The following is a 26,064-nucleotide window of genomic DNA, read 5'->3' as shown; positions in this document are numbered from 1 at the left end:
CACCTTAACCACTCGGCCACCGCGGCCCCTCATCCAGGCCTACTAGAGTGATTAATATGCATGTTAGTTGGTATAGTGTAACTGAAATTTACATAGTTTCTCAAAACTATAACAGTTGTAGATTTCATACTCATGAAACAAGTTTTTTCTTTTGAATAGTAAAATGGGTTTAAGATATAGCGATACACGAGCCTATGACATAGAATATGTATCAATATATAAATAAGTACATTTTAAGAATACTGTTTGCCTCAGTTGATAACAATGCTATATTAAGAAAGGTTACTGATAATTAAGTCCCATAGATACAGGTGACGACTACTCCGAGTTCTGCCTACAAGTGTCAAGTGGGGAGCATAATATAATGCAATCTTGTAGGACCTACCAATTTGTAATTTTATTGTTTTGCACCGATTTAGGTATTTACACAGTTGTGGATACTTTTAATTTTCTTAATTCATAGTTTTAGGATATATTTTTTTAAAAACACATTAATTTTGTATTATGCCTGACAATATTTTCCGACATTCCAACAGGACACAGTTGCTTTATATATGAACAATCACAAGTCAATTTAAAAATGAAGAATGCTTTAATTGCAAGATTTGATTACAGCATATGACAGCTGACTTAAAGTAAACAGAAATTGACATGTGAAATGAGAGTGAAACACAAGAAGTAAACAGATCATGTTTACATTAAATCACCTAATTCTTTAATGTCATTCTTAAATGAAATTTTCTTTATTACCAGGCTGAAAACTTATAATACAATTATGCTTAAAAAACTATAAACCATGTATATTCGATCTGAAAAGCATACCTACATTTTCCTAAGTGCACACTTTTTTCTGTGGGGAAAAAAGATGGGTGCCCTTCATTGGAGTCGCTAAAATGTTGTTAGCTTCTCTCTGATTGGTCTATAATATATAATCTACCATTATTTCAACTGAATAATTATTTTCATATCTGGATTCATATGGAAACTTTTCATATCTGGATTCATATGGAAACTTTTCATCTCTGGATTCATATGGAAACTTTTAAAAGATTCTTTGGTTTTATTTGCTTAAATTTGTGGATCTATCAGACCAAGTGTTGTTTGTGGATCTATCAGACCAAGTGTTGTTTGTGGATCTATCAGACCAAGTGTTGTTTGTGGATCTATCAGACCAAGTGTTGTTTGTGGATCTATCAGACCAAGTGTTGTTTGTAGATCTATCAGACCAAGTGTTGTTTGTGGATCTATCAGACCAAGTGTTGTTTGTTGATCTATCAGACCAAGTGTTGTTTGTGGATCTATCAGACCAAGTGTTGTTTGTGGATCTATCAGACCAAGTGTTGTTTGTGGATCTATCAGACCAAGTGTTGTTTGTGGATCTATCAGACCAAGTGTTGTTTGTTGATCTATCAGACCAAGTGTTGTTTGTGGATCTATCAGACCAAGTGTTGTTTGTGGATCTATCAGACCAAGTGCTGTTTGTTGATCTATCAGACCAAGTGCTGTTTGTTGATCTATCAGACCAAGTGTTGTTTGTGGATCTATCAGACCAAGTGTTGTTTGTGGATCTATCAGACCAAGTGTTGTTTGTGGATCTATCAGACCAAGTGTTGTTTGTTGATCTATCAGACCAAGTGTTGTTTGTGGATCTATCAGACCAAGTGTTGTTTGTGGATCTATCAGACCAAGTGTTGTTTGTTGATCTATCAGACCAAGTGTTGTTTGTGGATCTATCAGACCAAGTGTTGTTTGTGGATCTATCAGACCAAGTGTTGTTTGTGGATCTATCAGACCAAGTGTTGTTTGTGGATCTATCAGACCAAGTGTTGTTTGTGGATCTATCAGACCAAGTGTTGTTTGTGGATCTATCAGACCAAGTGTTGTTTGTGGATCTATCAGACCAAGTGTTGTTTGTGGATCTATCAGACCAAGTGTTGTTTGTGGATCCATCAGACCAAGTGTTGTTTGTGGATCCATCAGACCAAGTGTTGTTTGTTGATCTATCAGACCAAGTGTTGTTTGTTGATCTATCAGACCAAGTGTTGTTTGTGGATCTATCAGACCAAGTGTTGTTTGTTGATCTATCAGACCAAGTGTTGTTTGTTGATCTATCAGACCAAGTGTTGTTGGTGGATCTATCAGACCAAGTGTTGTTTGTGGATCTATCAGACGAAGTGTTGTTTGTGGATCTATCAGACCAAGTGTTGTTTGTGGATCTATCAGACCAAGTGTTGTTTGTGGATCTATCAGACCAAGTGTTGTTTGTGGATCTATCAGACCAAGTGTTGTTTGTGGATCTATCAGACCAAGTGTTGTTTGTGGATCCATCAGACCAAGTGTTGTTTGTGTATCTATCAGACCAAGTGTTGTTTGTTGATATATCAGACCAAGTGTTGTTTGTTGATCTATCAGACCAAGTGTTGTTTGTGGATCTATCAGACCAAGTGTTGTTTGTTGATCTATCAGACCAAGTGTTGTTTGTGGATCTATCAGACCAAGTGTTGTTTGTGGATCTATCAGACCAAGTGTTGTTTGTGGATCTATCAGACCAAGTGTTGTTTGTGGATCTATCAGACCAAGTGTTGTTTGTGGATCTATCAGACCAAGTGTTGTTTGTGGATCTATCAGACCAAGTGTTGTTTGTGGATCTATCAGACCAAGTGTTGTTTGCCCTTCAGCGAGATACCCGAGCCAGTGTGCAGGACATCTTGGTATTTGAAGCACACAATTTTTTTAGCAGTAAGAGAATTAAGTACATAAAATGAAAATTTTATTTTAACCAGAAGTGTAGAATCTGGATAAGGCAAATAAATCCCTAACAAATGTGGTAAAATTTCTACATTCTCAACATTTAGATGAGGCTAAATAAAATAATATCTACATGCAATGAAAGACTTATTAATTATCTGATGATTTCTCATAAGTAATGATAAGCGACTGTATATCCTGGGCCTCTTTCTCACATGCTTCAAAGCATGAGATTTGTGGTCACATACTACAGAACCAATTAGTGTAGACCTAAATCTAAACAAGAGGTCCATGGGCATTAACGGTCACATGAGTTTTGAAATATTTTTATCATTTTGACCCCACCCATCAGCCCTAAGGGGTCAATCAGGGCCAACATGTGCATACCATCAACCTGTCATCCAATCCTGCTAATTTGAACCAATAGAAATCAAACAAATGATTGTCAAAAATGTGATTTCCCTATATAAACTATAGTAAAGTAAGTTTAATCCCTCCCCAGGGGCGAACGTGTGACCCCAGGGTCATGAAATTGACAATTTTGATAAAGCAGTTGAAGACCCTTCTATCTGAGAAGCTTGATTTTACCTTATGTGGGCCATGAGAAGAAAAAATTTGAAATTTCAGTCAATTTGACCCTTTTTTGCCCTGCCCCTCAGTTCTCTGTAGTGTGCACATGGGGACCATATGATTCACAATTTTGGTTGACCTTGGGCCATGGAAGGTTTCTGCAAAATTTTATTAAGATTTGTTCAGGGGTTTCTGAAAAGAAGTCCAAAATGTAAATTGTTTATGGATGCATGACTGACGATGGAGGATGGACGGCACACGATGATGGACAAAGGCAATTAGAATAGGTCATTTGTCTCAGGTGACCTAAAAACAAAACAAACAAAAACACTTTCTATAACCATGACTGACAATGATCTGGTGAAATTGTGAGGAAGTAAAAATGGTTCAGCCAATCCAAAGATAGAACATGTCATTTTGAACATTAAGTAATGATCCTTGAATAATGTAGACTCATGTAACTATGTAAGTCCTTTGGTTTGTAAAAGATACTTTATCAGGGTAATACAAGTCTCAAGTCAAAAGGATATATTTTCACAGCAAGTATAATATAGGAAACACACTATAATTTAGTGTTATTTCTTTTACATTAAAGGTACCGTATCTAATCTTATTGTGATTTTAATTCCTTTCCAGAATTTAAAGATATTGAAATAGAGAAGACATCATGTTGGCATACTGTTATTGTAATGCTATATACATGCCAAAATTTAAGATATCTCTTTCCTTATAGAATCTACAACTGATGGATGAACGCCTGAAACACAGCCATATACTAAAGATGCATCCACCATATTAAACCAGTAATAAGACCAGAGGGCCAACATATATAAACTTTGACTAGGGGGTGGGCTTATCGCAGGGCAATGAAATACATTGTAGTATAATTTGTTAGTGTTATTATTAAATAACAATAAACGTGTGTGGGCTTATTACCAGGCATGGGCTCATTACCAGGCATGGGCTCATTACCAGACATGGGCTCATTACCAGACATGGGCTCATTACCAAGCATGGGCTTATTACCAAGCATGGGCTTATTACCAGACATGGGCTTATTACCAGACATGGGCTCATTACCAGACATGGGCTCATTACCAGGCATGGGCTTATTACCAGACACGGGCTCATTACCAGACATGGGCTCATTACCAAGCATGGGCTTATTACCAGACATGGGCTCATTACCAAGCATGGGCTCATTACCAGACATGGGCTCATTACCAGACATGGGCTTATTACCAGACATGGGCTTATTACCAGACATGGGCTTATTAGTAGACATAGGCTCATTACCAGACATGGGCTTATTACCAGACATGGGCTCATTACCAGACATGGGCTCATTACCAGACATGGGTTTATTACCAAGCATGGGCTTATTACCAGACATGGGCTTATTACCAGACATGGGCTCATTACCAGACATGGGCTTATTACTAGGCATAGGCTTATTACCAGACATGGGCTTATTACCAAGCATGGGCTTATTACCAGACATGGGCTTATTACCAGACATGGGCTCATTACCAGACATGGGCTCATTACCAGACATGGGCTTATTACCAGACATGGGCTTATTACCAGACATGGGCTCATTACCCGAGACATGGAATTATTGCTGGATAAATATGGTGGATGTTGTGGATGTTAATTTAAAAAGTACCATCAAATACCAATATTATTCAGAACTTCAGAAGCATTACAAGCTCTGAAAATGTATTGAAAAAAGCATTTATATCCATGATCATTGTACATATGTCTTTAATCAACTTCCTAACATGATAATTTTGTGACATTCTTATGTAGAATTAAATGAAAAACATCTGCTACATGTACATATATCACAAAGGCATACAAATTGTACTTGGTGGTGTAGTGGAAATACATTAACACATCACTTATGTGGAATGAGCTTTCAACAGTAAGTTAATTGTCCAGAGCAATATAATTGATATCCCAGTTCTACACAACTGGATTCAAGAACCAGACAGACCTTTGTAATCTTTGGAGTTTGCAGGGTCGTGGTCTGTTGGTAGATTTTTTGGTCCCCAAGGTTTATTGTAACCACACATTCCACATCTCAATTCTTATACACAGGTATCTGATATTCAAAATTTACCATTTCAAATTGATTGAATTATGGGACTAGTGCTCTTCCAAATCAAGATACAAGTATTTAGGCCTATTTAGAGTTGAACCCCTAACTTACTTTGTATATTCAGACACAAGTATTTAGGCCTATTTTTAGTTGAACCTAATAACCTCCTCTACACGACTTAACTTACGAAACATATTTACCTGATCTAAAATGATTATTTTAAGATAATTAATATACGCTAGTCATTTATGTGCCCTCTCTGCAATTGTTCAAAAGACATGAACAGTTTCTGTCAATTTAAACTAGAAAGACATGAACAGTTTCTGTCAAAATAGAAAGATATGAACAGTTTCTGTCACACCAGAAAGACATGAACAGTTTCTGTCAAACTAGAAAGACATGAACAGTTTCTGTCAAACTAGAAAGACATAAACAGTTTCTGTCAAACTAGAAAGACATGAACAGTTTCTGTCAAACTAGAAAGACATAAACAGTTTCTGTCAAACTAGAAAGACATAAACAGTTTCTGTCAAACTAGAAAGACATAAACAGTTTCTGTCAAACTAGAAAGACATAAACAGTTTCTGTCAAACTAGAAAGACATGAACAGTTTCTGTCAAACTAGAAAGACATAAACAGTTTCTGTCAAACTAGAAAGACATGAACAGTTTCTGTCAAACTAGAAAGACATAAACAGTTTCTGTCAAACTAGAAAGACATAAACAGTTTCTGTCAAACTAGAAAGACATAAACAGTTTCTGTCAAACTAGAAAGACATAAACAGTTTCTGTCAAACTAGAAAGACATGAACAGTTTCTGTCAAACTAGAAAGATATGACCAGTTTCTGTCAAACTAGAAAGACATGAACAGTTTCTGTCAAACTAGAAAGACATGAACAGTTTCTGTCAAACTAGAAAGATATGAAGACATGAACATTGTAGATCTAAATGAGGTCCAATAATTCAAAATTTAGCCGCTACTTAAGATACATTATCTTCTAGTTGGTAAAGTACCGATCTGATCATTGTGTTAAGTGATATCTCAGTCCAATACTGCTAAAGCTTTGGTTATTCTGGAGATTTCTGGTTAATTATCATATGATGTATCAAACTCAGGTTAAAATTGATAGGAAACAATAAAGAAAGAAGAGATGTACTTATATTACTTTAAAAGTATAATATCTTGGACAAAGTCCAACAAAAATTCAATATGTTGACACTATTAGAACGTCACACCACATGTATATTTTACAGTCTTGCTTTTCCAATCCATTGACCTTCCTCTCCAATTCAGAATTCTCACAAATCTCATGAATATTCATTCAAACAGATTTGTCCTTTTTCCTCTTGGAATGTCCCTTTCCCAACAAAAAGAGAGAATTTTTCACGACAAATACCAGTTAGTGTATCACTGTCTGTCTGTCCATGTCTATATAGGTAAGTCAATACTTTACCTATCTTCACATGTTAGTAATGTCGTGGTCGCATTAGGGACCAGAACACTGATACAATTTTCCATATAGACCAGCCAAATACGATAGGATAAACAACCTTTTCGTAATTGGACCTACGAATATTATCTTCTTCCAGGAGCGTGACTTTGCGTGTGAGTTTTGCGACTTGTGTCTTTAGAAGGGTTGTCTCATCCTCCTCATTCAGCAGCAATGACTCGTTCATGGAGGCACCAGGTGTGTACGGCTCCAGCTGAACTGCTGACCTGGTTGATTAAATGAAAATACTTCAATATTTAGACCTATCATTGAAAAAAGTCTAAGCACTAACAACAGATTCAGTTCAAACGAATGTAATGAATGTTCCGTCAGTTAAACAAACAACGTACTAGTATCAGGAGTTCATTACTCTGAACCGTTTATCAAAAGAGTAAATAAATAAAACCAGAAATACTTATTTATCACTTCTTAAAAACCAATTCAAGTTAGGTTGAAATCTCAATTTATATTTTATATATAGGGCTGTAGGGCATTCCTATATTCCTATATGTGTCCTAGAAAAAGTTATATATGTTTAAATATTTAGTCAAATCTAATTTTCTCATTTTTATAAAAATTCAAAAATACAGTATATGTACAGTAGCAACAAATAATTGGTTTGATGAAAAATTACTAAAAGAATGAGAACAATCTACCATATTCACATCAGGGACTCTTAAGCAGGCCAATCAATAAGAATTGTTTATGCTCAACAGTTAAAAGTGAATTGTCTCCTTTAAATCATGAGCAGAAAATTATTTTTGTACGTGAGATTTCCAGATTATAAGATAATCTCAACAATAGAGGATAGCTATCTCAATAGAAGAGTTAAATCATAATTAACAGCACAGAGGAGCGGGTTTAACTGTCAAGTCTCCAGTTTTGGACTGGTACTCCCTGTTTTATCCAGTGCAAAATGTTGTTCTCAACCAGCAGATTTTTGAAAATTTATAAATCTATATTTTCATTACCCTATGATACAGTACAAATTTTTGAAGTTAAATATTTGAGCTACGAAATGATTTCATTTAAATAAAATTGATCCTTAAATAAGCTCCCTTTATGAGTGTTTAATATTTAGTATTAAACTATGGGGAAGGCTAAATATTTCCAAACTGAAAATCACCAGTTTTGCAGACTTGACCCCTTGTCATGAAAGCAGTGAAATGATAAAACAAGCAAACCATTAGAACAATATAGCACTTTTATAATAAAATGTATATGGAAAGAATAGAAACTGAAATATCATTATACACTGTATACTAAAATAAATAAACTCAGGCAAATAATAGCCACCATGCAGGATTTCCCATATAATGGACACTGAAGGATCCCGGAATGAGTAGATTCTGCTGATGGACCCACATGCTCATTACTGTATTTACCTGGCAATTAGCCTATGTCTGGTAATTTGGTGTGGTTTAGTTTGTTAAATGTTCTATTAACAGCCAAGGTCATTTAAGGACATGCTAGGTTTTGGAGGTGGAGGATAGCCATGGTACCCGGAGAACGGTCAGTACCTGGCAACTGCCCCACGTGCACATGGGTTTCAAATTCGCAACCCAGAGGCAGAGGGCTAGTGATAAAGTGTTGTTACAACTTAATCATTCGGCCATCGTGGCGCCTCGTCTGACAATAAGCCCATGTCTGGTAATGCATCCATGTCTGGTAATAAACCCATGTTTGGTAATAAACCCATGTCTGGTGATAACCCATGTCTGGTAATAAACCCATGTCTGGTGATAAACCCATGTCTGGTAATAAACCCACGTCTGGTAATAAACCCATGTCTGGTAATAAACCCATGTCTGGTGATAACCCATGTCTGGTGATAAGCCCATGTCTGGTGATAAACCCATGTCTGGTAATAAACCCACGTCTGGTAATAAACCCATGTCTGGTGATAAACCCATGTCTGGTAATAAACCCATGTCTGGTAATAAACCCATGTCTGGTGATAACCCATGTCTGGTGATAAGCCCATGTCTGGTAATAAACCCATGTCTGGTAATAAACCCACGTCTGGTAATAAACCCATGTCTGGTAATAAACCCATGTCTGGTAATAACCCAATGTCTGGTAATAACCCATGTCTGGTAATAACCCCATGTCTGGTAATAACCCCATGTCTGGTAATAAACCCATGTCTGGTAATAAACCCATGTCTGGTAAAAACACCCATGTCTGGTAATAACCCCATGTCTGGTAATAACACCCATGTCTGGTAATAAACCCATGTCTGGTAATAACACCCATGTCTGGTAATAAACCCATGTCTGGTGATAAGCCCATGTCTGGTGATAAACCCATGTCTGGTATTAAACCCATGTCTGGTAATAAACCCATGTCTGGTAATAACACCCATGTCTGGTAATAACCCCATGTCTGGTAATAACCCCATGTCTGGTAATAAACCCATGTCTGGGTTAAAACCCCATGTCTAGTAATAAACCCATGTCTGGTAATAAACCCACGTCTGGGTTAAAACCCCTTGTCTGGTGATAAACCCATGTCTGGTAATAACACCCATGTCTGGTAATAAACCCATATCTGGTAATAAACCCATGTCTGGTGATAACACCCATGTCTGGTAATAACCCATGTCTGGTAATAAACCCGTGTCTGGTAATAACCCAATGTCTGGTAATAACCCATGTCTGGTAATAACCCCATGTCTGGTAATAACCCCATGTCTGGTAATAAACCCATGTCTGGTAATAAACCCAATGTCTGGTGATAACCCCATGTCTGGTAATAAACCCATGTCTGGTAATAAACCCCATGTCTGGCAATAAGCCCATGTCTGGTAATAACCCCATGTCTGGTAATAAACCCGTGTCTGGTAATAACCCAATGTCTGGTGATAACCCCATGTCTGGTAATAAACCCATGTCTGCATGGTAATAAACCCATGTCTGCATGGTAATAAGCCCATGTCTGGTAATAAACCCATGTCTGGTAATAAACCCCATGTCTGGCAATAAGCCCATGTCTGGTAATAGGCCTGTGTCTGGTGATAACCCATGTCTGGTAATAACCCATGTCTGGTAATAACCCCACGTCTGGTAACAAGAGGCCCAGAGGGCCTGTATCGCTCACCTTGTTTCATGAGATATGAAACAAGAATGTAGCTTAAGTATATTTGTCACTGGTATTGCTATGTCACTATATATCATAACCATTTTATATGGGTACATGTACATTGGTTTTATTTTAATACCAAAAATGCCAAAAAGTGCATTAATACATGAAATAAAATTGACTTTTGGCACGGCCCCATAGGGATTCTACCACACAAATGTGAGTGATATCCATTGCTTAGTTTCAGAGAAGAACTTGCTCAGACAAATTGACCCCTTTTGACCCTGCCCTCTGCCCCCTGGGGGGTCAGCTCCTTCCTTTATACAATTTTGAATCCCTACCCCAATAGGATGCTACCAGTCAAACCATTGCTAAGTTTCAGAGAATAAGTTGTTTAAATCAATTTAGGTAAATTGACCCCTTTTGGCCCCACCCCTCAGCCCCCTGGTGGCCCGGGTCAACCCCAACATTCGTACAATTTTGAATCCCCACCCCAAAACCATGCTACCATACAAATGTGAGTAATATCCATTGCTTAGTTTCAGAGAAGAAGTTGTTTAAACAAATTGACCAATTTTGGCCCCGCCCCTTAGGCCCCTGGGGGGTCAGCCTTTCATTTGTACAATTTTGAATCCCCACTCCATAGGGATGCTACCAGGCAAATATGAGTGATATCCATTGCTTAGTTTCAGAGCAGAAGTCGTTTATATCAATTCTGCAAAACTGACCCCTTTTGGCCCTTCCCCTCAGCCCCCAGGGGAGTCAGCCCCGTCATTTGTGCAATTTCAAATTCCTACCCCAAGGTGATGCTACCAGTAAAATATGAGAGATATCCATTGCTGGTTCCAGAGAAGAAGTCAATTATATGAATATAGCCCGATTGACCACATTTGGCCCCGCCCCTCAGGCCCCTGGGGGGTCAGTCCCATCATTTGTACAATTTTGAATCCCCACCCCATAGTGATGCTACCAGGCAAATATGAGCGACAGCCATTGCTCTGTTTCAGAGAAGAAGTCGTTTATATCAATATAGCCGGATTGATCAGATTCGGCCCCGCCCCTCAGGCCCCTGGGGGGTCAGCCCAATCATTTGTACAATTATGAATCCCCACCCCATAATGATGCTACCAGGCAAATATCAGCGACAGCCATTGCTCTGTTTCAGAGAAGAAGTCGTTTATATCAATATAGCCGGATTGATCAGATTCGGCCCCGCCCTCAGGCCCCTGGGGGGTCAGCCCAATCATTTGTACAATTATGAATCCCCACCCCATAATGATGCTACCAGGCAAATATCAGCGATAGCCATTGCTTGGTTTCAGAGAAGTCGTTTATATCAATAGCGCCAAATTGACCCCTTTTGGCCCCGCCCCTCAGGCCCCCAGGGGGTCAGCCCCATCACTTGTACAATTTTGAGTCCCCTACCCATAGGGATGCTTCTGACCAAATTTGTTCAAATTCCGATCAGCGGTTATGAAGAAAAAGTCAAATAAGTCAATTGTTGACGGACTAATGGACGACAGACGGACGGACGACAGACGCCACGGCATGGCATAAGCTCACCTTGGTCCTTCGGACCAGGTGAGCTAATAAACCCATGTCTGGTGATAACCCCATGTCTGGTGATAAACTTATATCTGGTAATAACCCATGTCTGGTGATAAACTTATGTCTGGTAATAACCCCATGTCTGGTAATAAACCCATGTCTGGTGATAAACCCATGTCAGGTAATAACCCCATGTCAGGTAATAACCCCATTTCTGGTGATAAACCCATGTCTGGTGATAAACCCATGTCTGGTGATAACCCCATGTCTGGTAATAAACCCATGTCTGGTAATAAACCCATGTCTGGTGATAAGCCCATGTCTGGTAATAAACCCAGAGGTCTGGTAATAAACCCATGTCTGGTGATAAACCCATGTCTGGTAATAAACCCATGTCTGGTAATAAACCCATATCTGGTGATACACCAATATAGCCCAACTGACCTCATTTGGCCCCGCCCCTCAGGCCCCTGGGGGGTCAGCTCCATCATTTGTACAATTTTGAATCCCCACCCCATAGTGATGCTACCAGGCAAATATGAGCGATATCCATTGCTTGGTTTCAGAGAAGAAGTCGTTAATATCAATATAGCTACATTGACCCCTTTTGGTCCCGCCCCTCAGGCCCCCAGGGGGTCAGCCCCACCATTTGTACAATTTTGAATCTCCACCCCATAGTCATGCTACCAGGCAAATAGGAGCAATATCCTTGGCTTGGTTTCAGAGAAAAAGTCGTTTATATCAATATAGCCAAATTGACCCCTTTCGGCCCCGCCCCTCAGACCCCTTGGGGGTCAGCCCGATCATTTGTACAAATTTGAATCCCCACCTAATAGTGATGCAACCAGAAAAATATGAGAGATATCCATTGCTTGGTTTCAGAGAAGAAGTCGCTTATATCAATATAGCCCAATTGACCTCATTTGGCCCCGCCCCTCAGGCCCCTGGGGGGTCAGCTCCATCATTTGTACAATTTTGAATCCCCACCCCATAGTGATGCTACCAGGCAAATATGAGCGATATCCATTGCTTGGTTTCATAGAAGAAGTCGTTAATATCAATATAGCTATATTGACCCCTCTTTGCCCCGCCCCTCAGGCCCCCAGGGGGTCAGCCCTACCATTTGTACAATTTTGAATCTCCACCCCATAGTCATGCTACCAGGGAAATAGGAGCAATATCCTTGGCTTGGTTTCAGAGAAGAAGTCGTTTATATCAATATTGCCAAACTGACCCCTTTTGGCCCCGCCCCTCAGACCCCTTGGGGGTCAGCCCCATCATTTGTACAATTTTGAGTCCCCATCCTATAGGGATGCTTCTGACCAAATTTGGTGAAATTTTGACGTATGGTTATGAAGAAGTCAATTGTTGACGGACGGATGGACGACAGACGGACGGACGGACGGACGCAACGGTATGGCATAAGCTCACCTTGGTCCTTCGGACCAGGTGAGCTAAAAATGAGGCAAATACAACAAGGATGGATAGTATTGCAACTGCAATACAAAGTCCCCTGCCTGACCCAGGAGTGCAACTATTTATTTCCCATTTTTTAAACTACGTGTTATACTGATCACGTATACCAAGTTTCGTTAAAATCGGCGTAGTACTTTAGGAGGAGTTGTCCGGACAAGCCTCAACCAATGAGAAGTCGGCCGGCGGCCATTTTGAAAATTGGTTTTTCAGAAAAAAAAAGTCGGATGCTCTACTACATGTTATACTGATCATGTATACCAAGTTTCGTTAAAATCGGAGAAGTACTTTAGGAAGAGTTGTCCGGACAAGTCTCAACCAATGAGAAGTCGGCGGCCATTTTGAAAATTGGTTTTTCGAAAAAAAAAAATGATGGATGCACAACTACATGTTATACTGATCATGTATACCAAGTTTCGTTAAAATCGGAGAAGTACTTTAGGAGGAGTTGTCCGGACAAGCCTCAACCAATGAGAAGCCGGCAGCCATTTTGAAAATTGGTTTTTTGAAAAAAAAAATGATGGGTGCACAACTACATGTTATACTGATCATGTATACCAAGTTTCGTTAAAATCGGAGAAGTACTTTAGGAGGAGTTGTCCGGACAAGCCTCAACCAATGAGAAGCCGGCAGCCATTTTGAAAATTGGTTTTTCGAAAAAAAATATGTGGGATGCACAACTACATGTTATACTGATCATGTATACCAAGTTTCATTAAAATCGGAGTAGTACTTTAGAAGGAGTTGTCCGGACAACTATTGCGTGACAGACAGACAGACGGACGGACAGACAGACGGACGGAGAGTAAACCTATAGTCCCCCCGTTTTTCAAATGGCAGGGGACTAATAAAGTATTAACTGAATTGTGTCAGCACTCATCTAATTTTATAACAGTGTAAAAAATAACCTAATAAATCTCTTCAGTAAAACGATCACAATTTCATAGTGGCCTCTTTGGTCTTTTATGAAAATGTGGCTGCCTTGCACAATCATGCAATAGAATATTTGAACTCAACATAAAGTGATGCAAACTGAAAGAGTGTTGTATATTTGTACAACCCTTGTTACCTAAACCAGCTAGCCATGGTTGAGGCCATAAATTTTCCCATAATCCCTTTCAACTTTCCAAATTTGTCACCTTCTGCTTCAAATTCAGGCATGGTGTTTTCAGTTAGATTTGTATCCTGTGTATTTATGACAGGAAAAACAAATTTGGAACCACTGCAAACAAAACCATACGAGTAAATGCAGTGTACAGCCAATTTGACTTTAAAGGATAACAGATCTCGAGGGACTAAAATAAATATTTCAATACTTTCATTGGAAAATCTTTGATACCTACTTATCTTGTAACAGTTTGATACAGTTGCAAATATATACTCCAGCATTTCAATGAGCATGCTTGATCAAATTCAAAATATGAAAAAAATGTCACATTTACAGGAAATGTTATACGTACAACTATTTATTTTACATGAGATGAATGATATGAATTATCTACTTTGTTATAGGTTCATACAAAGAATTGTTAATCTGAGGAAGGTGAATAATTCCTTGTATTTACCTAAACAAAGTCAATAACTGTTTTGTTATATGAAATAATAACTTATAATACTACAATTAGTACATGTAACAATTATCACATTCCTCAGCTTTACTGAAAGGGCTACTGCATTTACCAGTTAGATATTCAAAGATTCCTTGTCGATTTTGGTGTCAATCAATGTATGTTCACTACTGTACAAAATGTAGATCAGTATCCGAAAAACAGCCAAAATGTTTCTTATCAAGCCTGACACAGTATATTTTTGTCTGCCTTTTTGTTTACAATGGTCCTATGAATGACAAATTGATCAAAAACACTGAAGATTCAGGGGAATTCCCTGTTACTGTTTTAGTCCAGTTATCAAATTGTGATCTTAACACCTCATGTGGCAGGAACTCACCAGTTTCAGGTAAACTTTGCATTTGGTCAAGACCTATGCCGGTCAGAGTCTAGATATCTCGACCAATCAGAAAACGCAAAGACACATCACTAAACTACCTATCTACCAGAGCTACAAAATGAACAATGAACAAGTATCACTTATAGTCAGAATATCAAAGTTTTCAAAACATCTACTTGAAATAATGTGCATAATGTTACAATGCCTTAGATATCTATTTGGATAACTTTTAAATTTTGGCTTACTTTTTGGTTAAAAGAACAAAACAAAAAAACAAAAACAAAATTCTGTTGATTCTATATACATGTACATGTATATAGCAGATATTTAAGGCTCAATCTTAGTACATTATATGATCATAGCAAGATTCCAGCTGACTGAATATGGACCAAGGAACCACAATCATTAAGCAACTCCAAGTCTGAAATTGTCTGAAGTTTTGACTTACCCAATCACAGATAACTTAAGTATAAAATTGTGTCATAATGCCAAAGCTAGACCATTTAGTAGTTAATTAAAACAAATACCCCTGAAACTCATGTTGATGGTTCAGTTTTTCATACTGAAGCACTAACACCTACCCATTAAAATTATGTGACTGTTGTACTGTTTTTCCTGTTGTCTCTTGTTTCACCTCCTCATCCTTGATATCCATTCCAGGAAATCCCTGTTCCTCAAGGGTCAAAGTTCGTGGCGGGGTCATCATTCCTACTACATATGGTACTGTCTGGGGAGGCGGAAGCTCACCGATATCAAATAGACGGAGATTTTCCTTGGCTCCAATGTGTTGTCCCTCACCTGCACAAAGGTAACATGATTACATAAAAAATACTTGCATCTAAGGCAAAACAAATACATGTTGTTTTTTTCCTGTCATCTTTAACTGAACCTAAATGTTTTGTGGTATATATCTTCCCTCACCATTTTACTGCTATTTGCAAGGAAGCACTCTTACAGTTATGACCACTTACTGTGATCCTTATAAGTTATGACCACTCACTGTGATCCTTATAGGTTATGACCACTCACTGTGATCCTTATAAGGTATGACCACTCACTGTGATCCTTATAAGTTATGACCATTCACTGTGATCCTTATAGGTTATGACCACTCACTGTGATCCTTATAAGGTATGACCACTCACTGTGATCCTTATAAGTTATGACCACTCACTGTGATCCTTATAAGTTATGACCACTCACTGTGATCCTTATAAGTTATGACCACTCACTACTGTGATCCTTATAAGTTATGACCACTCACTGTGATCCTTATAGGTTATGACCACTCACTGTGATCCTTATAAGTTATGACCACTCACTGTGATCCTTATAAGTTATGACCACTCACTGTGATCCTTATAAGTTATGACCACTCACTGTGATCCTTATAAGTTATGACCACTCACTGTGATCCTTATAGGTTATGACCACTCACTGTGATCCTTATAAGGTATGACCACACACTGTGATCCTTATAAGTTATGACCACTCACTACTGTGATCCTTATAAGGTATGACCACTCACTGTGATCCTTATAGGTTATGACCACTCACTACTGTGATCCTTATAGGTTATGACCACTCACTGTGATCCTTATAAGTTATGACCACTCACTGTGATCCTTATAAGTTATGACCACTCACTGTGATCCTTATAAGTTATGACCACTCACTGTGATCCTTATAAGTTATGACCACTCACTACTGTGATCCTTATAAGTTATGACCACTCACTGTGATCCTTATAAGTTATGACCACTTACTGTGATCCTTATAAGTTATGACCACTCACTGTGATCCTTATAAGTTATGACCACTCACTGTGATCCTTATAAGTTATGACCACTCACTGTGATCCTTATAGGTTATGACCACTCACTGTGATCCTTATAAGTTATGACCACTCACTGTGATCCTTATAGGTTATGACCACTCACTGTGATCCTTATAAGTTATGACCACTTACTGTGATCCTTATAAGTTATGACCACACACTGTGATCCTTATAAGTTATGACCACTCACTACTGTGATCCTTATAAGGTATGACCACTCACTGTGATCCTTATAGGTTATGACCACTCACTACTGTGATCCTTATAGGTTATGACCACTCACTGTGATCCTTATAAGTTATGACCACTCACTGTGATCCTTATAAGTTATGACCACTTACTGTGATCCTTATAAGTTATGACCACTCACTGTGATCCTTATAAGTTATGACCACTCACTACTGTGATCCTTATAAGTTATGACCACTCACTGTGATCCTTATAAGTTATGACCACTCACTACTGTGATCCTTATAAGGTATGACCACTCACTGTGATCCTTATAAGTTATGACCACTTACTGTGATCCTTATAAGTTATGACCACTCACTGTGATCCTTATAAGTTATGACCACTCACTGTGATCCTTATAAGTTATGACCACTCACTGTGATCCTTATAGGTTATGACCACTCACCGTGATCCTTATAGGTTATGACCACTCACTGTGATCCTTATAAGTTATGACCACTCACTACTGTGATCCTTATAAGGTATGACCACTCACTGTGATCCTTATAAGTTATGACCACTTACTGTGATCCTTATAGGTTATGACCACTCATTGTGATCCTTATAAGTTATGACCACTCACTGTGATCCTTATAAGTTATGACCACTCATTGTGATCCTTATAGGTTATGACCACTCACTGTGATCCTTATAAGGTATGACCACTCACTGTGATCCTTATAGGTTATGACCACTCACTGTGATCCTTATAGGTTATGACCACTCACTGTGATCCTTATAAGTTATGACCACTCACTGTGATCCTTATAAATAACCTTTATAAATTTATTTTTTTAATGTTTACCACATTGTGACAGTGAATGTACTTCTCATGAATGTGATTGTCCCTTGTATATAATCACAAGGACTTACCATAGATCTAATCCAAGCCACATAGTTAAGTTTTGTAAATACTACTTATCATATAAATAGATCTTCTTTATCAATCTCTTCCTATTGATATTATGTATGTTTATCAGTCAGGAAAATATTTTATGACCATTGTCTTAAATTATGCATGCCAGGAAAATGAGTCTGTGATGTACTTTTTAGAATACATGTGTGATATGTTGTAAAACAGGTATCAGAGAACAGAGAATTAGATACATATTGAAGAAACAAGTATTCAGAGAGTATTGCTAAAGCAATACATGTCCCCTACCAGTCCCTGCTAAAAATAGTAGCAATGACCTTGACCTTGACCAAAAAGCCCTGAAATACTGAATACATATTAACTTTCACCAACATACCTTTAATAAAGCATGGTGGATAAAAGTGTGCATATCCGGTAATCATCATGAGTGGACCAAGGGACCACCAAGGAGGAGACCTATAGTCCCTCCAGTTTCACTTTACACTTCATAAAATGAAGACAATAGAAATACTATTTGAAAAGTATCCTCCAAAAATGTTTTTATCCAGGAGTGCTATTTACCCTTTGAATGAATGTTACAGGAACATTTCGGAAAATGGCGTCATCTACAAGATTCGATAATTTGGAAAAAGAAGTGTTGGAGAGAATTGTTTCTGAAAAAGACAGCACTAACACAACATGAGTAATAAATGACAGTTAACATACTGAAAGACTATCTTTGGGAAAAAACATTAGGAACACTGGAGGATATGTACACCGGTTAGAGAGAATTAAAATGGAATTATTTAAATGTGGGTATAATTAAACAGTTAAACTTCGCCTCTGGAAAAAGTTAATGTCTCGGGACAATAAAAGTGCTATTTCCATTACAATACACCCATATACAATAACTGTATACTATAAAACAAATACATTGTTATGTAACATACATTGTGTATGGTATACTGAGATAATAGCATGTACTCGTATCAAACAACATACGGTATACACTGTGTTTTGAATTGATGTATACATACAAAAGATACAAAAAAGCAGGTTTTATCATCAAATGTATAAAAGAAATGTTTCATAAACAAGATATTAAAAGGAGTACACATGTAACCACCCACCACCCGGCCATGGAGACATGTAATGTTTATATCTATTATATGTAGAAGTAATATAATAAGACAAAGAGTGACAGTCCATTTAACAGGAAGAATTTCTTGGTGTAAACCGTAATGATAATAACCTTGCGAAGAATCAGGGCTTGTTACAGTATCTGGAAAAGGAAGAATATCTTCAATTTTTTTTTACAAAATGTCCAGCAAACATGATCCTAGAATATGACCTTATAGTGGATTTAGACTACACAAGCACAGTTTGATTGAATACTACAGGAACAATTCGGAAAATGGCTTCATCTACAAGATTTGATAATTTGGATGAAGAAGTGTTGGAGAAATTGTTTCTGAAAAAGACAGCACTAACACACAATGGTTAATAAACAAGGGCCCAATGGGCCCAAATCGCTCACCTGCAATGCAGTGATCTTTTCATATATGGATCCTGCAGTTATTTGAAAGCATGCTACAGGACCAATATAATAATGTCTCTCTGCACTTTGGCTTTTCACTAAAAGTCATTCAAAGATTTAAGCATACTTGATCGACGTGACCTTGAATGCGAGTCAGGGTCATTCATTTGAACAAACTTGGTAGCCCTTTACCCCAGCATGCTACAGACCCAATATTAACTCCATGGGACTCTTGGTTATTGAGAAGAAGTCGTTTCAAGATTTTAGCCTTTTTGACTCCTGTGACCTTGAATGAAGGTCAAGGTCATTCATTTCAACAAACTTGGTAGTCCTTTACCCAAGCATGCTACAGACCTAATATCAACTCCCTGGGACTCTTGGTTATTGAGAAGAAGTCGTTTAAAGATTTTAGCCTTTTTGACTCTTGTGACCTTGAATGAAGATCAAGGTCATTCATTTGAACAAACTTGCGAGCCCTTCACCCCAGCATGCTACAGGCCAAATATTAGGTCTCTGGGACTGTAAGTAATTGAGAAGAAGTTGTTAAAATTTTTTAGCCTTTTTGACCGCTGTGACCTTGAATGAAGGTCAAGGTCATTCAATTGAACAAACTTGGTAACCCTTTACAGCAGCATGCTACAGGCCCAATATAAACTCCCTGGGACTCTTGGTTATTGAGAAGAAGTCATTTTAAAATGTTAGCCTTTTTGACTCCAGTGACCTTGAATGAAGGTCAAGGTCATTCATTTGAACAAACTTGGTAGCCCTTAACCCCAGCATGCTACAGGCCAAATATTAGGTCTCTGGGACTGTTGGTTATTGAGAAGAAGTCGTTTAAATATTTTAGCCTTTTTGACTCCTGTGACCTTGAATGAAGGTCAAGGTCATTCATTTGAACAAATTTGGTAGCCCTTTACCGCAGCATGCTACAAACCCAATATCAACTCCCTGGGACTCTTGGTTATTGAGAAGAAGTCGTTTAAAGATTTTAGCCTGTTTGGTCCCTGTGACCTTGAATGAAGGTCAAGGTCATTCATTTGAACAAACTAGGTAGCCCTTCACCCCAGCATGCTACAGACCCAATATCAACTCCCTGGGACTGTTGGTTATTGAGAAGAAGTCGTTTAAAGATTTTAGCCTTTTTGACTCCTGTGACCTTGAATAAAAATCAAGGTCATTCATTTGAACAAACTTGGTAGCCCTTTACCCCAGCATGCTACAGACCCAATATCAACTCCCTGGGACTCTTGGTTATTGAGAAGAAGTCGTTTAAAGATTTCAGCCTTTTTGACTCCTGTGACCTTGAATGAAGATCAAGGTCATTCATTTGAACTAACTTGGGAGCCCTTCACCCCAGCATGCTACAGGCCAAATATTAGGTCTCTGGGACTCTTGGTTATTGAGAAGAAGTTGTTTAAAGATTTTAGCCTTTTTGACTCCTGTGACCTTGAATGAAGGTCAAGGTCATTCATTTCAACAAACTTGGTAGCCCTTCACCCCAGCATGCTACAGGCCCAATATCAACTCCCTGGGACTCTTGGTTATTGAGAAGAAGTCGTTTAAAGATTTTAGCCTTTTTGACCCCTGTGACCTTGAATGAAGGTCAACGTTATTCATTTGAACAAACTTGGTAGCCCTTCACCCTAGCATGCTACAGGCCCAATATTAGGTCTCTGGATCTGTTGGTTATTGAGAAGAAGTCGTTTAAAGATTTTAGCCTTTTTGACCCCTGTGACCTTGAATGAAGGTCAACGTTATTCATTTGAACAAACTTGGTAGCCCTTCACCCCAGCATGCTACAGGCCCAATATCAAGTCCCTGGGTCTTTTGGCTATTTAGAAGAAGTCGTTTAATTTTTTTTTAGCATATTTGACCCCTGTGACCTTGAATGAAAGTCAAGGTCATTCATTTGAACAAACTTGGTAGCCCTTCACTCCAGCATGCTACAGACCTAATATCAACTCCCTGGGACTCTTGGTTATTGAGAAGAAGTCGTTTAAAGATTTTAGCCTTTTTGACCCCTGTGACCTTGAATGAAGGTCAACGTTATTCATTTGAACAAACTTGGTAGCCCTTCACCCCAGCATGCTACAGGCCAAATATTAGGTCTCTGGGACTCTTGGTTATTGAGAAGAAGTTGTTTAAAGATTTTAGCCTTTTTGACTCCTGTGACCTTGAATGAAGGTCAAGGTCATTCATTTGAACAAACTTGGTAGCCCTTCACCCCAGCATGCTACAGGCCAAATATCAACTCCCTGGGCCTCTTGGTTATTGAGAAGAAGTCGTTCAAAGATTTTAGCCTTTTTGACTCCTGTGACCTTGAATGAAGGTCAAGGTCATTCATTTGAACAAACTTGGGAGCCCTTCACCCTAGCAAGCTGCAGGCCAAATATTAGGTCCCTGGGTCTTTTGGCTATTTAGAAGAAGTCGTTTAATTTTTTTTAAGCATATTTGACCCCTGTGACCTTGAATGAAAGTCAAGGTCATTCATTTGAACAAACTTGGTAGCCCTTCACCCCAGCATGCTACAGGCCCAATATCAACTCCCTGGGACTCTTGGTTATTGAGAAGAAGTCGTTTAAAGATTTTAGCCTTTTTGACCCCTGTGACCTTGAATGAAGGTCAACGTTATTCATTTGAACAAACTTGGTAGCCCTTCACCCTAGCATGCTACAGGCCCAATATTAGGTCTCTGGATCTGTTGGTTATTGAGAAGAAGTCGTTTAAAGATTTTAGCCTTTTTGACCCCTGTGACCTTGAATGAAGGTCAACGTTATTCATTTGAACAAACTTGGTAGCCCTTCACCCCAGCATGCTACAGGCCCAATATCAAGTCCCTGGGTCTTTTGGCTATTTAGAAGAAGTCGTTTAATTTTTTTTTAGCATATTTGACCCCTGTGACCTTGAATGAAAGTCAAGGTCATTCATTTGAACAAACTTGGTAGCCCTTCACTCCAGCATGCTACAGACCTAATATCAACTCCCTGGGACTCTTGGTTATTGAGAAGAAGTCGTTTAAAGATTTTAGCCTTTTTGACCCCTGTGACCTTGAATGAAGGTCAACGTTATTCATTTGAACAAACTTGGTAGCCCTTCACCCCAGCATGCTACAGGCCCAATATTAGGTCTCTGGGCCTTTTGGTTATTGAGAAGAAGTTGCTTGAATGGAAAAGTTGACGCCGGACGGACGGCCGGACGGCCGGACGGCCAGACGGCCGGACGGACGACGGACGGACGACGGACGCCGCGCCACGGCATAAGCTCACTTGCCCTTCGGGCAGGTGAGCTAAAAACGGATTGTCCCTGTTACTTGTCATGGTCATAGCTCTGAAGCACTGTGTGGCCAATGGGTCAACACATCACCTTAATTGACTTAAAGTGGGGGATCGGCTTATAATTATGGCAGGATAATGAAAAAGCATTTTTAAGCATTTCCACTTAATGCTGTAAGATATGTTATGTGGACAGGTGACAGGTGATGCTGTGGTAATAGACTTGCGCCTTCATTCTGTGGCAAAGATTTTTTTTTAAATTTCAGTGTCCTTGAACACAGGGGCTTGGTACTACAAATTCCAAGGTCTATATATTGGTATATCTTTAATATATACATGGATCAAGTGGACTGGGAACATGTGCTTTTAGGTTCCCATGCCTGGAAATAAAACTTTTATTTTTACATATTATCACCTGCAAGAAAAATTCTGTCCGGAACGGTCATATGGTGGGCACTAATGTCAGTCGTGGTTGACTGGAGTGTGAACGGGTCATGCACCTCATCCTTTGGACCAAGTTTGTGAGGGACCTGCATCTTGTTACTTATATCAGAAATGAACTCTGGGTCATAGGTCGATGGCTGGACATCACTGTAGTCAGAAGGCAAGCTGGTTACATGAGATATACTTGGGCTGCCCTGTAAATAAATAGAACAAGTAGAATGTTTTTAACAAAATCCCAGAAAACGTACACTCGTCACGAATGTATATTTTGCATTAAATAATATTTCCGGAACAGGTCTTTACCCAGTTATTAGAATCTCTGTGACAGCTTCATTTACTAGTGACATCACAAACGTCATCGGTTTTAGTCTTACACAAGTCCCGTATGAGTAGGTGTACATGTTTGATTCATGCTATATAAAATATAAACAGATGAAATGGGCCCCAAATTATAACAACTATGGAAGCCCCCTTCTCAACTACTATGTTACATATGTAGTTACAGTGACATATAATATATGCAGGTTGCAAAAGGAAGTCTTGTTCTTTAAAAAGATAAGAATTGAAGACAAACTTCAATTGGTCTTTAGACAAGCTTTTTGATTAAAGTTCAGTAAAATTCTCTCAACACTCATTGGGGTTGATTCCCATAAAGTTCAACAAAACACATAATTCAATATTCTTAGTTATATTCATTTCATTAGATATATCAGATTTTTGACAGTACCTACATATGAAATCATACACATGTACAGGAGGGAATTTAAGAAGTCATTGCCCTATATTGGCAGGGTTTTTTCCCCTATTTTTTTAAAGAGATTTTGGGGGTCCACTAATTGTATCCCTTTGTCATTTGAAATTAATTTATATTGATTTAAAGCAAAATTACCAAGATCTGCAAATTACTCATTGGAAAAAATCATTGTGAATTAAAAAAAATATGCCATATCATTGTTCATTTGTTACATATATATACATATAGTAAGCATCTTAAATGCAACAATTTAAAGGGTTTTAGACACAAAAAGGTTAAAGTTGTCTATAGGTTGGTTATACACATGGAGATACAGGGCACAGCATGGGCCCATCTGGACAACTGACCTATATGCAAAATTTCATTCTGATAACGAGGTCGGTCAGCCTCCTAAGTCACAGGTTCACTGCTGCCGAGATGATAGTATATAACTAACGTTATAAACACCCAAATGTGTGTCACATTAAATCACTGTTTACACATTATCTACCAAAGGTTTTGTGATGTGGGAATACTTTACATTAATATATTGGGTTACAACAGTGAATTGGTTACATGTACTCCAGTGATGATCCCGTTATTCATTAAACAACTGTATTAAATTCAACTTTATTCCATAAGTTTTACAACTTATTGGATAAAATAGTATATAACATTAATGGACAAAGGCATCCACTCTTACATGATTTATAATTCAATAAGCTAATTTGTCAGATTTGTTACAGGGAAACAGAGAAATAATCATTAAAATTGACAGCTTTTAAAAGTTATTACACTTTTTTTTCAACAAAGACCTCATTTTTAAGGACAATTATTTCAAAATTAGATATCAATTCCATCTATTTTAATAGATCCAATGGCAATATTAACAATAAACTGTGATTTGTGATTTGTTGCTTTTTAATTTAGCACCAAGATGTAGATAATAGCCTAGTAGCTATAGGTACTGTATATAAATATACAGCGTTTTACATGCAAAATATTGAAGAAAACTTTCATATTTGATATCAATTCAATTTGATTGTATAAGGCCCTTGGGGTGGGGAAAGAACCCTGGGCCTATTTTTACATCAGGATTGTGTTCATCTCTTGTTGTCCAGCAAGATTATGGAGTTGGGATCTGAATGGTTTCACAGATAAAACAAGAGGCCCAGAGGGCCTGTATCGCTCACCTGGTTTTATGAGATATGAAACAAAAATGATGCTTAAATTTATTTGTCAATATATCATAAGCATTTTATATGGGTACATGTACATTGGTTTATTGTTATTCTAAAAATGTCAATTTAGCGAAATTGACCTATTTTGGTCCCATCCTTCAGCCCCCGGGAGGTTAACCCCAACATTCGTACAATTTTGAATACCCACCCCATAACCATGCTACCATACGAATGTAGGTTTTATACCAAATTGTGCAATCAATCCATGAAATGAAATTGACTTTGGGTACAACCCCATAGGGATTGCTACCACACCAATGTGAGTTATATCCATAACTTAGTTTCAGAGAAACCAATTGACCCCTTTTGACCCTGCCCCCCGGGGGTCAACCCCACCATTTTTACAATTTTGAATCCCTACCCAAAAGGATGCTACCAGTCAAGTATGAGCTATATCGATTGCTTAGTTTCAGAGAAGAAATTATTTCCGTCAATTGAGCCAAATTGACCCCTTTTGAGCCAACAATTGAATTGCAATTTATGGATAATTTTTGATTTTGGCAAGAAAACATTCTTTAAAGGGCATGTCTGCATCATTTTTAATAATTTGCCTTTGAAACTTCGCACACACCTTCATAAGAGCCGGTTCTTTAAAATGTGAATGAAGGTCAAGGTCAGAGAGATAAACTCAATATTTGTAGCCAGTCACACATCTTACATGTATCCAGCCTTCGTGTGTATGTGCAGTTTTGGGTCATTTTTTAATTTTGGTAGGAATTTCTTTTTAAAAGTGCCATATCTGCGTCATTTTGATTATTTGACCTTGATGCATTGCACACACCTTTAAAAGGGCTGATTCTTTAAAATGTGACCCAAATTAATAATTTGAAAGAACTTTGAATTTTCTTGATCATTTGACCCCCATGACCTTGAATGAAGGTCAAGGTCAAATATAAGTATAACATTTGTAGCCAGCCATACGTTATCGATGCGCCAAACATCAAGCCTTCATGTGTAT

At 38.2% G+C, this 26,064-nt stretch overlaps 1 protein-coding gene across 2 annotated transcripts; it reads right to left on the bottom strand.

The window, feature by feature from the left end:
- Positions 1-5,064: 5,064 nt before the first annotated feature.
- On the bottom strand, positions 5,065-23,324 carry LOC117316645. 2 transcript variants are annotated; one of them, XM_033871329.1, is made up of 4 exons: positions 23,104-23,324; positions 15,540-15,756; positions 14,081-14,233; positions 5,065-7,136 (listed from the first exon to the last, which is right to left on the bottom strand). In XM_033871329.1, the coding sequence occupies exons 1-4, from the start codon at positions 23,222-23,224 to the stop codon at positions 6,887-6,889; spliced, it is 741 nt and encodes a 246-aa protein (XP_033727220.1). In that variant the 5' UTR covers positions 23,225-23,324; the 3' UTR covers positions 5,065-6,886. The 2 variants fall into 2 exon arrangements, with proteins under 2 accessions (XP_033727220.1, XP_033727221.1); XM_033871330.1 differs by lacking the exon at positions 14,081-14,233 and having other exon boundaries at positions 6,563-7,136.
- Between the last annotated feature and the right edge of the window lie 2,740 nt (positions 23,325-26,064).

Source organism: Pecten maximus, chromosome 18, assembly GCF_902652985.1.
Source record: "Pecten maximus chromosome 18, xPecMax1.1, whole genome shotgun sequence".
Lineage (NCBI taxonomy): Eukaryota > Metazoa > Mollusca > Bivalvia > Pectinida > Pectinidae > Pecten > Pecten maximus.
Note: the sequence above shows the minus strand (reverse complement) of the source record. Positions and strands in the feature narration are given on the sequence as shown.

What these genes read in the sequence shown, in the direction of transcription:
- LOC117316645 (XM_033871329.1), bottom strand. Translation starts at nt 23,224, where the DNA reads ATGCAGGTCCCTCACAAACTTGGTCCAAAGGATGAGGTGCATGACCCG. An exon ending in CAGTCACATAATTTTAATGG is followed by an intron (nt 14,234 to 15,539) that starts GTAGGTGTTAGT and finishes TTTTGTTTGCAG; the next exon opens with TGGTTCCAAATTTGTTTTTC. An exon ending in ACCATGGCTAGCTGGTTTAG is followed by an intron (nt 7,137 to 14,080) that starts GTAACAAGGGTT and finishes TTAATCAACCAG; the next exon opens with GTCAGCAGTTCAGCTGGAGC.